Source organism: Populus trichocarpa, chromosome 2 (genome assembly GCF_000002775.5).
Source record: "Populus trichocarpa isolate Nisqually-1 chromosome 2, P.trichocarpa_v4.1, whole genome shotgun sequence".
NCBI lineage: Eukaryota > Viridiplantae > Streptophyta > Magnoliopsida > Malpighiales > Salicaceae > Populus > Populus trichocarpa.
The window spans coordinates 9345226-9359321 of record NC_037286.2 but is presented as its reverse complement, the minus strand read 5'-3'; the positions used below and the strand labels follow the sequence as shown (position 1 = coordinate 9359321).

The following is a 14096-nucleotide window of genomic DNA, read 5'->3' as shown; positions in this document are numbered from 1 at the left end:
GGGGCGTGGGAGTTTGTGAAGGCTAAGGAAAATGGTAGTGGTTGGAGTTTGGGAGTTGAGTAGTTTTGTTTTTATATGCGTTTTAAAATTATATTTTATTTTTAAAAATATTAAATTAATATTTTTTAATGTTTTGTAATAATTTTAATGTATTAATATTGAAAATATTTTTTATTTTTAAATAAAAAAATATTTTTAAAAACATATGTATTATGATATTAAATAGACTATTTCGGCGTGTTTGTTTAGTAATGCGGCCCTAGCAAAAGAGGACCGGCTACCATCCCACCGCTTCTAATCTGCCACCGTTTTGCTGCTAATTCCCCAACTACCCCTTCTCTCTCTCTCACTCTCTTTGTAACCAAGCCAAACTAAGCTATCTATTGTACACAGTACTCTCAAGTCTCAACTCCACCAGCTTCTTCTTTCTATCAACCGCCTACAACTATTTACTGTTGTAGTTGTTGTATCACCTTCTTGTCATAAAATTCTCCAATTTCTCAGACAATGAGAACTGTTTTTCTTTGATCTTTTCACATACACAATAACCTTTGTAAATTTTCTCCTCTAGCTAAAAAGAATAAAATCTGTGACTTCCTTTTCTTCTTTTTGTTTCTTTCTAATTTCTCAATGGAAGCTCCTTCTTCTCCTTCTTCTTCTCCTTCTCCTTCTCCTTCTCCTTCTCCTGCTTCTAACGGAGGAGAGAATTGCTGTGTTAAAGTTGCTCTTCATATAAGACCGCTCATCGCCGATGAGCGAGCTCAAGGCTGTAAAGATTGCGTCACTGTTGTCTCTGGAAAGCCTCAGGTTCGTACAATTCCACTATTACACAATGTGCGGAAGGGTGAGTGAGTAACAAAAACTAAAAAGTAAAAAAGAAGAGACAATCAAGGCTAGTTTTGGTGAGTCTAATGGGGAGGGTGCCTTTTTCTTTAAAAATTCTTAGAGTTTCGAGATCTGGATCTTAGTGGATGTTTATTGGCAATGGAAGAAGTTTACTGTTTAGGATTATTGTTATGCTTTACTACTTTTCTTCTTCTAAAATTTGGAAATCTGGAAGTATTGCATGTTCGACTTGGAACAGTGTGCTAAGCTACTCTTAGCTATCATAATCTGAGTTGGGATCTGAAGTAAGTCATTGTCTGGCATTTTCATGATTGGGGAATTGTGTTCGATTGAGTAAAATCTTTTATGATTATCTTAAATTCTGGTACAAAATGTCCCGTTAACATTCCAATTTTGGAATGGCTTGAGCCTTGTTTTGTGTTTGCCTTTTTGGGATATTCTTGTAGAATCTAGTATACATACATATATAGAATTGAGTTTTATACGAAATCAGATTGACTAAAAGGGCTGACATTTCTGAGGTTGAGATTGTGATAGACATTAATTGCAAAGGAATTGTATGAAAAATCGGATTGACTAAACAGACTGACAGTTGTGAAGTTGAGTTTATGGTGAAAGACAGTAACTACTTAGAATTTTTAACAAAATCGGATTGACTAGGCACCGTTTGGGAGTGAGTTTCAGCATGCATTTCGTCAAATTTTGATTTTTTTCCTTCAAATTAATTTTTTTTAGTGTTTTTGGATGTGGTATTGTCAAAATGAATTTTTAAAAATAAAAAAAATATTATTTTGATGATTTTCCGAAATCACTTTGAAAAGCAATCCTACCACACTCATAAATAACCTTTAAACTGATTGAAAGTTGCGAGGTTAAGTTTATTGCGAAAGATATTAACTGCTAAGGAATTTCTGTTTAGCTTAGTTTTTCTTTGGTTTTTATACAATGGTGATGATAGTGATAAGGTGGCCTGCTTGCTTCGTTAGTCAATCTTTTTTCTTTTTCTTGTTGGTTATTTCTCAATCTGAATAAGGTGTGTCTTCTTTTCAATCAACTTATAGTGTTGTCATGTAATTCTAGTGTAAGACCTGGACAAAGCTTCTCTATCATCAAGGGATCATGAAAAGTTACTGTTCCTTTTCTTTTCAGTTTGGAAATCCAAATTGGATTTCCTTAAGGACTGGTCAAAATCTGTCAACCAGTGCTATACCTGCCATGCAGACTTGTCTCAAGCTCATGTTCAAAGTTGCACTTTCTATTTGCAGTTCAAGTTGACATTTTTATTACCTTCAATGATGAGGAAATATAAAGACATCAGAATTGCATTCATTTTTTGTGTTGTTTATCATCTGCTATTTAATGGATAATGTAGGTGCCATTTTCCTTTCACTCCTTTTCTCCATGTGACATTGCAGATGCATTTGCGTGATATAGTTACAGAACTTTTAAAGTTTCTTTAAGCTCTGCTTTCTGGACACCACAAAATACTAAATATCTTTGGTATCTGATTGTGTTTATTATTTTTTTCTGACATTGTATTTTGATCGTGAGGATGTCTCAGGTACAAATAGGCACACATGCATTTACTTTTGATCATGTTTATGGGAGCAGTGGCACTCCTTCGTCTGCTATGTTTGGAGAATGTATTGGCCCATTAGTTGATGGTTTATTCCAAGGATATAATGCGACTGTTCTTGCTTATGGTCAGGTAAAGCTTTATTTTCCATGGAAAATCTGCTCAAGTGGAACAAAATTGTTCGTGGAAATGTTGATTTCTTTTCTTGTATTTACTTTTCAATCTGTTGTAGACGGGATCTGGGAAGACATATACAATGGGCACAGGCTTCAAAGATGGTTGCCAAATGGGAATAATTCCTCAAGTCATGAATGTTCTATTCAGCAAGATTGAAACTTTAAAGCATCAAATTGAATTCCAATTGCATGTTTCTTTCATTGAGGTTCGTTGAAGCATTTCTTTTCTCCATCTGCCACTCTTAACTCTACGGGTTTGTCATCAATTAGCTCTCTTTTAACTCTCTCTCTCTCTCCCCCTTCCTTTTCCTCTCTCTCTCACACTCACTCACTCACTCACTCACTGACTATCTTTAAGCTATAGCATTTTACTCTAAATATCATGTTCGATTCAAAAATCAATTGCATATCATATTTCTGGCTTGTAGAAAGATAAGTTGCTGAATCCACATCATCTAATAATTTGCTTTTGCAGTTTATGTTGATAGAATGTCCATTAAAAAAACTGCTTGTATATATTTGTAGAAACCTGGTCTAGTTCTAAACATTATGTTGAATGATTAGACTGCTCCCTCATCTGTTAGTGATTTAACTGAAGATAATGAGATATTAATGCCAAATTGTTTATCTAAATCCAGTAACTTTTGATTGGAAGTGCTGTGTGAGTTATATGTATACTCCTGCAGTAGTTTTGAAAATATCTTTCTACCACTAGTTTCTAGTATGTGTATGCTTCTTAACAAATGTTGGAATTGTGTGGTGGGTATCTAATTGTGAGATTTTGATGTGAAAGATTCTGAAAGAAGAAGTGCGAGATTTGCTGGATCCCACCACTTTGAACAAATCAGATACTGCAAATGGGCACGGAGGGAAAGTAAATCTCCCAGGAAAACCACCAATACAAATTCGTGAAACATCAAATGGTGTTATAACACTGGCAGGATCTACAGAAGTGAGTGTTAGTTCATTTAAAGAAATGGCCACTTGCCTAGAACAAGGATCTTTGAGCAGGGCAACAGGAAGCACAAATATGAACAATCAATCGAGGTATAGTACTGATCTTACTATCAGTATCTCTAGGTATTGATTTCCCTTCATCAAAGTACCATTTGCTTTCTATAATACATTACATGCTGATGGCTTAGCTAACTACAACTTATGGAAAGACTCGTGATGATGATCTGTTCAGATAGAGATGCATAATAGAGTTGAGTATTGTTGTTGACTACCATATGCATGAGCTTATAAACTTTCCAGTTTTTAATTATGTTTTATCACCTGGTTTGAAGACTTTGCAAGTAAATTCTTACTTTTGAAGCTGAAGTAGATACCACTAGCTTTAGTGACACATGATTTTTTTTTTTTTTTGTTTATCTAGTCGTTCACATGCCATCTTTACCATCACCCTAGAGCAAATGCGTAAGCTCAATCCAGTTTTCCCTGGTGATAGCAATCCAAATGACAGTATGAATGAAGAGTATCTATGTGCAAAGTTGCATTTAGTAGATCTTGCTGGATCTGAGCGTGCGAAGAGGACTGGTTCAGATGGCATGCGTTTTAAGGAAGGTTGGTGGAATTGCTTGTGACTTAATGTATGTGAATTTTGTTGTAAGGTATATAACAGCTTTATTTTTTTACACAGGAGTTCATATCAATAAGGGCCTTCTTGCACTTGGTAACGTTATCAGTGCACTTGGTGATGATAAAAGGCGAAAAGAAGGTGTTCATGTGCCCTATCGGGACAGTAAATTGACTCGGCTTCTGCAGGTATTACACACTTGAGAGTGAAGAATGGGAGCTTTTAACAAGGATTCCTATGTGAAAATAGTCAAGCGAATTCTTTCATATGGTTAATTGTCCTGCCAGCCACTGAATGCGATGCATATAGCATTTGATTGACTGATTTGAATGATAAATAATTAACTAATTGAAAAAGACATTCGAAATATGCACCTGGATTTGTTGAACGTTGGACACCATCAAGCTTGTTTTTCATCTCTGACTCTCAGACACAATACACTAGCCTTTTTCCTGTAATTTAGTCAATTCAAAATCGGTCAGACATATGGACTGGTACTAATTATAAGCCATTAGGAAGATGAGCACACCACCTTTATGGTGTATGAGATGGTTAAGAATGGTCTTCGTGCCTTCTAGTTTTTCCTTTTACTCCGATGCTTCCTATAGTGATGTAACTTAGAGTTGTATATTTTGACAGGACTCCCTTGGTGGTAACAGCAGAACTGTTATGATAGGTACCCTCCCAAAACCTAATTCCTCTGTTCTATTTCCCTTCAAATCCTTGTTACTTGTTATCCATTGCGTTGTTTTTTTTTAATGTTTCCCAAACATCTAAGTGGTTGCCTTTTATAGCCTGCATTAGTCCAGCTGATATCAATGCTGAGGAAACCCTCAACACCTTAAAGTATGCAAATCGTGCCCGCAACATCCAAAACAAGCCTGTTGTAAGCTTTTCAGAATAACTCTTTCCTATTTCTTTTCCATGTGTAGATAAAGATTGAATGCTTTCATGAAGCATCATGAATGAAACTTTTTTGTCTTCGTGTGTTGATAGGTTAACAGAGACCCAATGTCCAGTGAGATGCTAAAGATGCGCCAACAACTTGAGTATTTGCAGGCGGAACTTTTTGCCCGAGGAGGATGCTCTTCCGATGAAGTTCAGGTATTAGATTATGCAAACGTATACCTGAGATGTTCTGTCAATCACAAGAATAAACTTATGTATCGTTTATGTGCTAAGGAGAGCATTGGTTGGTCCTTTCTTTGTACACAATCTACTCTGCAAGAGTTTTGTGTAAGTTTCCTAATAACCATTCATGTAGGTTCTTAAGGAAAGGATTGCTTGGCTTGAAGCTGCCAATGAGGACCTTTGTCGCGAACTTCATGATTACCGCAGCAGATGCACTGCTGTGGAGCAGCGTGAAACAGACGCTCAAGTACGTGACAGATACTCCTTTTTGGAATGGAATGATTTTTCTCGCCTTTCATAAATACACAGCATGAATATAGAGCTTCATCTTTCAGGATGGCAGTATCTGTTCTGTGAAAACTGATGGGCTCAAAAGGAGCTTGCATAGTATAGAGTCTCCAGATTATCAAATGGGTGAAACTATTTCTGGTGAGCTCCACTAGATCATCAGTTGCTATCTTGGATTTCCTTTATTTTTTCCAGTTGTGGCAATTCTTTCACAGCCTTTTTATCCTCCTTTTTTTCCACATCCCTTTCTTCTCTTATTTTAGTAAATAAACAGAAGGTTTGTTTCAGTTGTAGCAGTGTTAACGGTATTAATAACTCCAACTTTAAGCAGGTGACTCCAGGGATATTGATGAAGAAGTAGCGAAAGAGTGGGAGCACACACTTTTGCAGAATACAATGGACAAAGAATTGCATGAACTGAACAGACGTTTGGAGGAGAAAGAGGTGGGTCTTTTATGTGTATAATAGTGGTAATGCATATAATTTCTGGATCATGCATTTCCCATACAATATTCTACAATCATACTGCTGGATGTGTTTTTCTGCATATTTTTACAGGACATGACTGAAAATTTACTAACAAATTTTAAGCATTTGTTAAGTTTACTAAAAAAAAAATTAAAAAAAAAAAACTGAGGGGAATCGTATAAGGTGATTTTGACTGAATCAAGTAGAACCAGAAGTCTCTGAAGCTGGAAAATTGTACTTGTGCATTTTCAAATTTATAAATTATGGTTTCTGAAATACATATTCAAATTGGCAGTTTTTGTTTCTATTAAAATACTCCATTTAGAAATATAGCCATCGTTATTCATAAATGTAACTGTTCAGTGATCTGTTTCTCATTTTGCCCATTTCTTTCCATTAAAGCACTCCATTCAGAGATAGAGACATCGTTATTCATAAGTGTATCTTTTAAGTAATCTGCTTCATATTTTGCTTATAATGCATCTGCTAACTGAAATCTTTGAATAATATAAGTAACTTGATCTTGTATATGATGTTTTTCTTTAATCTGAGCAGTCAGAGATGAAACTTTTTGGAGGGGTTGACACTGCAGCTCTCAAGCAGCACTTTGGCAAGAAAATCATGGAATTAGAGGATGAAAAAAGAGCCGTGCAGGTTGAAAATAACTCAACAAATTTCTATAGCTTATTCTTTAAGAGTAAGAGAGTGATTTGTCCATTATTTTCCATTTTTTCTTTTGACTTCAGCAAGAGAGGGACCGTCTGCTGGCTGAAATTGAAAATCTTTCTGCTGGTTCTGATGGGCAAAAATTGCAAGATATCCATGCCCAGAAATTAAAAACTCTCGAGGCACAGGTGATAATGTTATATTACAAATTCCATTTAATTTTCTTTCTGAGGAAAGAGACTCATAACAATGTTAAAAGTTAAACAAACTTTACCATCAATGCTGCCAGATTCTGGATCTTAAGAAGAAAGAAGAGAACCAAGTTCAGCTTTTGAAGCAAAAACAAAAAAGTGATGAAGCAGCAAAGCGGTTACAAGATGAAATTCAATCTATGAAGGCACAAAAGGTGAATTATCTTGCAAGATTGCACATATTTTTAGTTTTTTACAGTCTATTTCTACTTTACGTTGCAAACATTTCTTTTATTTCCTTCTCTTTTGAGAATACAGGTTCAGTTGCAACATAGGATCAAACAAGAGGCTGAGCAATTTCGACAGTGGAAGGCCTCTCGAGAAAAGGAACTGCTGCAGGTACTTCCCTTTTTGTTCTGCTCAAGTATCTTAAAATCTCTATTACACCTATTCTTCTGTGCTTTCTATTGAGTTATGACTACTTGTGGGATGTGATGCAAAAAGGAAATAAATTTGGTAAGAATTGGATTTCATTGCAACTCATAAAATCTTCTCATTTGTATACGAGATTGAAGCTTCTTATGAAACTATGATGCCAGGATAAACTTTGTTTGACCATCAGAAATACTTTAATAGATGCAAACTCTTGTTTGATGTTTGCTGTTTTATTAATTGATAATACTGTTCATCTCCTTATCCCCCTCTTATGATAGTGAGTTTGCTTGTGTAGTTACGGAAGGAAGGTAGAAGAAATGAATATGAAAGGCATAAGCTACAAGCTATAAACCAGCGCCAGAAAATGGTGAGCTCAAGCAACATTATTATTTAATTCACCATGAACTTCAAAGAGCTTAATGTATTATGTGGAGACAAACTTTAATTCTATAAAGTTCCAACTTCCCATCCCCATCTGTTGGTTATGCTTTTTGTAATGGATCATATTGTTCTGTATGACAAATTCTTGACTCTGGATTATATCACTGGTATTTGGTATATTTTCTGCCTTTCCAAAGGCATCGCTGCTTGGATAAATGTTTCAGTTCTTTTGGTTGTCACTAGCACTGCTTGTTGTTGCTGTTAGTATAAGTGAAAGCAACTGCATGCACAATCATTGGTTTCTTGTAACTGTCTCTAAATTAGGTGTAATATAAATAATTTGTATCATAACAATCTTCTTTACTTCAGGTTCTTCAAAGAAAGACAGAAGAGGCTGCAATGGCCACCAAAAGGTTAAAAGAGCTGCTTGAAGCTCGAAAATCTTCTGCACGAGACAGCTCAGGTATGCTTGTTAATTTTAAATATATTGTCCCCGAGGCTTGTGATCTTGAACCCCATTGTTTCTGTTAAACACTAGCTTCTACAATATAAGGTTAGGTATTCAAAATGAACATTTTCTTTTACGACCATGGCATATGCAGCCAATGGTTAATTCTTCAGCTGGTAGATCTATTTTATTATTGAAAACATAGGGTATTTATGTAGTGTTGTTTCTTTTTGTACATCACATTACTAACAGTATTACCATCATGCAGCTATCTCCAATGGAAATGGAGCAAATGGTCAGGTGATTGTCTTGACTTCCTCTTTACTAGTTATGTTTGTCTAATTATTCTTATGATGCGTTTTCATTCAATTTAAGTTTGCATATCCAGAGCAATGAAAAATCCTTGCAACGTTGGCTTGATCATGAGCTAGAGGTCATGGTAAATGTGCATGAAGTTCGCTTTGAATATGAGAAGCAAAGCCAAGTGTATGAACTTAATTCTATATTTGGTAATTCCATCTGTTTTATAACATACTATTGTAGTTTTGTTTTGATTATACTGCAATCTACAGGCGAGCTGCACTTGCAGAAGAGTTGGTGGTGTTGAAGCAAGTAGATGAGTTTGCTTCAAAAGGATTAAGTCCTCCACGAGGAAAGAATGGATTTGCTAGGTATAAGCTATGTAATTTAATTAGTTTTTACTTCTTTTCCCGTTGCCAGTGATTGATAAATTAGGCAGCATCAAGGAGGTAAAATAGCAATACTTCAAATCAACATCATAATATCTTAACATATCTTTCCTGCTTTTCAGGGCATCTTCTATGTCACCAAATGCGAGAACGGCCAGAATATCATCCCTTGAAAACATGTTGAGCATAACATCTAATTCACTTGTAGCAATGGCTTCACAACTTTCAGAAGCAGAAGAGCGAGAGCGTGCATTTACCAACCGTGGACGTTGGAATCAGCTTCGTTCAATGGGAGATGCGAAGAATTTGCTCCAGTATATGTTTAATTCTCTGGGAGATGCAAGGTGCTTGCTTTGAACAATGGATGTTTAAAGTTAGAGCACGGGTGGCCAATAAAGGAAATTATTTCACCATAAAAGAAAAAAAAGGAAATTGTATTAAATCTAGCAAGTTTCTGTCTATTATATTTTATTTCCAAGCATATAGGATGCACAGCATGCAAACATTCAACTTGTCTACCTTCAACACAAAACATGCTTCATCTAAATTCCCATCATTTGGAGAAAGTTTAAATGTTCTTTAATTGTAATGATTGGTAAAATGTATGCTTACCTAGTTGCGTGTTCTCAACAGGTGTCAACTATGGGAGAAGGAAATGGAAATGAAAGAAATGAAAGAACAATTCAAAGAACTTGTAGGTCTATTGCAACAAAGTGAAGCACAAAGAAAAGAATTTGAGAAGGAGCTAAAATTGAGAGAGCATGCACTTGCAGTTGCTTTGGCTACTGCAGCCTCTGTAAGATTATGTCACTTTGTAAAATTATTCTTCTCATGCGTCAAATAACAGTTTTTAGAATTCCTGAAGATAAAACTGAACATGTTAGATCCATGATTCAAGGCAAGACAGAACTAAGTTAAATTGAAGTGGTCTGGATCATATGTTTAACATCTTATGATGGTCCAGTAATATTAGAGGTTGTTAATTTTATTGACTTTGTAGGAAAAGTTTGGAGCTTTGAAATCTACCTTTGTTTGATTTAAGATTAGAATGATGAAGATTGCAAGAACATGAATCTTCTAAGCACTTCTTATAAGCTGGCCCCTTCATACTTTAGCTAAAAAGTTCTAAGAACCATCTCTAATTTCGTTTTGAACAAAAATTTGTACAAAGAATAGTAAATATGGATTCAAGGAGAGGGAATCCCAATACAAGAGTAGAAGTTTGGGCTGTTGTGATTGTGTATTCTTCTATATATCTATGAAGCTATTATGACTCGTGAGCGTGCCATGGTTTCTTTAGCCTTGAACTGAAAAAAGTGCATGTTACATATTATTATCATTCTTAGTTTAGACTATGACTGCCTTCAATTCTACAGGCTGGACAAGAACAGAGGAACTCCCACAATTCACTGAAACACTCGAATGATGACATGAGTGGTCCACTGTCTCCAGTGTCTGTGCCAGCACAGAAACAGCTAAAATATACGCCAGGAATTGCTAATGGTTCAGTCAGAGAGACAGCAGCATTCATTGATCAGACTAGAAAGGTTAGTCTGCTTCTTCTCCTCCTTCCATTGTAGGCATGGATCTGTGTTGTTGCTTGACTAAGAAAATGGGTTTTATTGTTAGTGTAGATGGTTCCACTTGGGCAGTTATCAATGAGAAAATTAGCAGTTGTAGGACAAGGTGGGAAGTTATGGAGGTGGAAGAGAAGTCATCACCAGTGGCTTTTACAATTCAAATGGAAGTGGCAGAAACCATGGAGACTGTCAGAACTGATCAGGCATAGTGATGAAACAGTTATGAGGGCAAAGCCTCGCCTGCAGGTTCTGCCACGTAAAGTATGATGTTCAGTTGTCACCAGATTATTCCTTCCTGTTACTCATCTTTGACCTATAAGCCTGGTCCCAACACACAGCACAGAAAGAACCTATAGATGCGTGGAGGTAATTCTTTTGTGTGACGACACCTTTTAACAATCCATTTAATCTACTACTTGAATCTATTATTGCAATTTGCATCATAAAATGAGAGTTGGAATGCTTCTAAACAGGCTATTTCAAGACGTTGTTTGGGAAAGTATTCTTGCTCAAAACATCCTTTCACTTGTAGTAGCTAGATATATGGAAATTTCTTATTGGAAAACAACAGCTGATTGAAATTACAATATAGGCCTTGTTGGTCAATTTAGTTCCTGAGAATATGACAAGATAGCTTTAGGGTAGCAAGGCCAAGTTTTATGGACAGTGAATATGCCCTTTTACTGCATGCAGCGTGCTGGAAGTGGCTGTTGAAGAGATATGCTTATAGCAATGTGGTGGATGAGTTGATTTTGAAAGGCAATCTTGGAATTTATTTTTTTCCTTTTTTTTTTTCCCTGTGGTCTCCCCATTCGGAGCATCTTGTAAAGCAGTATTGATGCGGCCGATTGTTGACCAAAATATTTACTACAAGTGCTGACACCTGTGATGGTGGGGTGAGTTGCAAGATGATGGGTAAGAGAACATCTTGCTCCAGGTGTCAGTAATGTTTTGATATTCTGTCAATAACAACTCTTTAAAGGGAAGAAATCTCTCTCCAGAAGTCACAGAAATGTATAATAAAGGTCTTTTTGATTTATTTTAGTAATTGTGAGTTCTTGCTAAATGTGTTCCAACGTTTATTCTGTATAATCTCAATATTCTGTTGAAAGGATTGAAGGCTGTAGCGTTCAGTCACCCGACAGAAAAAAACTGTAGTGAATTTCTTGTACTTTTACTTGTTGGCAGTGATTGTATCTAAAAGAATAAGAGTGGTTGTGTCCAAAGAGGAGGGATCATACTGCACGCACTTACTCTTGTTGTTGTTGAGATCAGTAGAACGCCTTAATTATCACTCACTATTCATGTAGACAGTCATTGATTTTCCTTTCTTTCCTTCTCATATTTTTTTCACTTCCCTTTGCTTGGTTATGCACACCCATCTCTTTCGTTTTGAACGAATCTAGAAATCAACTCTGTATGATACTTCCTGCCATCCTTGAACAAGCTAAATTAAATACCTGTTTGGGCTATGTTTGCATTGAGTTCGAGTAAATTTTGAATTTTTTTTATTTCAAATTAATGTTTCTATTATTATGTTACATGTAAAAAAAAAAGTTAATTTTTTTATTTTTACATTTCTAGATAAAAAGTATTCAGAAAAGCGCAATTTCAACGGCAATGAACTATCTATAAAATAAATTTCACATGTTATAGTTTTAGGGTCTGTTTGGGATTGTGATAGCGGTGATGGTTTAAAGTGTTTTTTGTTTAGAAATGTATCAAAATAAAATCTTTTTATTTTAAAAAAATTATTTGACATCGGCATATTAAGGTATATTAAAACATGATTTGAAAATATAAAAATATATTTTAAATTAAAAAAAATTAAAATTTTTAAAAACATGGTTTCTAGATGGTGTATTTGGGAGCTCCATGTTCAGTGCAATGCATGGTTTCTTGGTTTGGTAACCTCTTACTTTGGTGAGGGCTGAAAGAGCCGGCATTTGTAAAAGACCACCCCGTTTAGAATTCCGGCCTCTGGGGGTTTCTAAAAATATCATTCCATCTTTATTCGTCATCAAAACATTATTAACAAAACATTAAAAGGCATGGCTATTTTACTGTAGAGAAAGACACTAATGCACTGTTCACACTTCCATATTCATCTTGGTTTTTTTTTTTTGTCATCAAACTTTTATTTTGAACGATTTGATTCTATTTGAAGATCAATTACTTATGATTTTTAAGGTAAAGATAAAATTAAAAGATAAAAAACCCAAATAAAAAGGGCATCCATAATGGATGACATGTCCAGAGTTTTGCGTGGAAAAAAAAAACTTGGCTAAATTTTTACAAATAATGCAATTTAGGTCATTTTAAATGTTGAAAATTCAATTTTGGTCTAAAATTTTTCTTCTTATTTTTTACTCCTTGGTTTGAGAAAGAAGAGAGATTGCATTGTCGAACTTCAACGATCGAGAGTCATTGTTTCCACCAATTTTGGCCATGAAAAATGTTGATATTGGATTAACGGGTTTCATCTAATGAGAGGATTTTAACTTGACTATTATTTAACCTTAAAATTGCATGAGAAAGTAGATCTAGCATCAGGGAGTTTTTAGGTTTTGTATTGATTTTTAATTTTTGAATCAATTTTTGAGTTGTTTGAAGGCATAAACAAATTTATTGAGGTTTTTGGATGGTTTTCTAGGTGTTTTTAGGTAAAACAAAAGCGTTGAAAAACAACTTTCGGTTGAAAACCCACTACCTCGATTTTCAGGGACCATTCAGTCGCCAGATTTTGGGCCTGAAAATAAGTTGTTTGTAGGCCCAGACAACGAGTTATCTCTTATATAGACGACATATCGTCCATTTAAACATACAATGTATCGTCTTAGTTGTATTTTTCTAAGAAAAATAAGTGTCGTCCACCCTCTATTTTGTGGGCAAGACCTCTTTACATAGGCTTGTAGGACATTTGTACAGGCCGAGAGTGTTGGTTGGCCCACACGCATGACCTGTTTTTTTTTATGTATTCTTCATAGTTATTAAATCCGACCTAAGATAACGACTCGAGAACAGGCCAGATGAGTTGAACACGGAAAAGAATTCATTTTTTTATATATAAAAGATCAAAATGACATTGTTTTGCGTTTTTTAAAATTTCACAGGTTTCAGACCAGAATTTAACAGGGTCAAGGATCAAACCGGGCTTTTGAGGGGGCTATGTTAAGTCAATTACTCTTTTTATTTTTATTTAAACCTTACCTGGCCTAGGTTTTGAGTTGACTAGGTTACACGTCATCTCAATGAGTCGATCTGTGTTGTTTTGTTATTGTATTTCAACCCTTAAACTTAAAAAAAAGAATATTTTTCCATCCTTGTTTTGATATTTTAAAGTCTGTTTTTTTGGCATAAAAAAAGGTCTCTTCTTTATCAAACTTTGAAAACTTAGGCAAGTTTTTTATTTTAGTACCATGAGCTACCATGTTTTGTTTTTTTGGAAAAATATTTTTTTATTGTTTTGTGTATAAAAAAATCACGTGCTATGCACCAAGATTTTATAGTTATGCACCTGGTTAGTAATAACTGAATGAAAAATAATTTTTTAAATAAAAAGTTATTAGATCTAATTTGGTTCATTACCTATATATGGATTTTGCACTGAATTCATTGAATAGCAAAATCTAGTCAGGATGT

At 35.1% G+C, this 14096-nt stretch overlaps 1 protein-coding gene across 2 annotated transcripts; it reads left to right on the top strand.

Annotated features, from left to right (window-relative positions):
- The first annotated feature begins 299 nt into the window (after positions 1-299).
- LOC7462865 (kinesin-like protein KIN-4A) lies at positions 300-11493 on the top strand. 2 transcript variants are annotated; one of them, XM_002302396.4, is made up of 26 exons: positions 300-807; positions 2408-2554; positions 2655-2804; positions 3392-3645; positions 3977-4164; positions 4241-4365; positions 4817-4853; positions 4972-5063; positions 5174-5281; positions 5442-5555; positions 5644-5737; positions 5928-6040; positions 6620-6718; positions 6811-6918; positions 7020-7136; positions 7240-7320; positions 7652-7723; positions 8107-8200; positions 8454-8485; positions 8574-8671; positions 8758-8856; positions 8997-9218; positions 9508-9670; positions 10251-10421; positions 10509-10820; positions 11148-11493. In XM_002302396.4, the coding sequence occupies exons 1-25, from the start codon at positions 631-633 to the stop codon at positions 10719-10721; spliced, it is 3168 nt and encodes a 1055-aa protein (XP_002302432.3). In that variant the 5' UTR covers positions 300-630; the 3' UTR covers positions 10722-10820; positions 11148-11493. The 2 variants fall into 2 exon arrangements, with proteins under 2 accessions (XP_002302432.3, XP_024451432.2); XM_024595664.2 differs by having other exon boundaries at positions 10928-11493.
- Positions 11494-14096: the final 2603 nt, after the last annotated feature.

Bases quoted from the DNA above. Each gene is read 5' to 3' on its own strand.
- LOC7462865 (XM_002302396.4), top strand. From the start codon at position 631: ATGGAAGCTCCTTCTTCTCCTTCTTCTTCTCCTTCTCCTTCTCCTTCT. The intron at 5,556-5,643 runs GTACGTGACAGA...TTCATCTTTCAG, and splicing joins AGCGTGAAACAGACGCTCAA to GATGGCAGTATCTGTTCTGT. The intron at 8,672-8,757 runs GTATGAACTTAA...TGCAATCTACAG, and splicing joins TATGAGAAGCAAAGCCAAGT to GCGAGCTGCACTTGCAGAAG.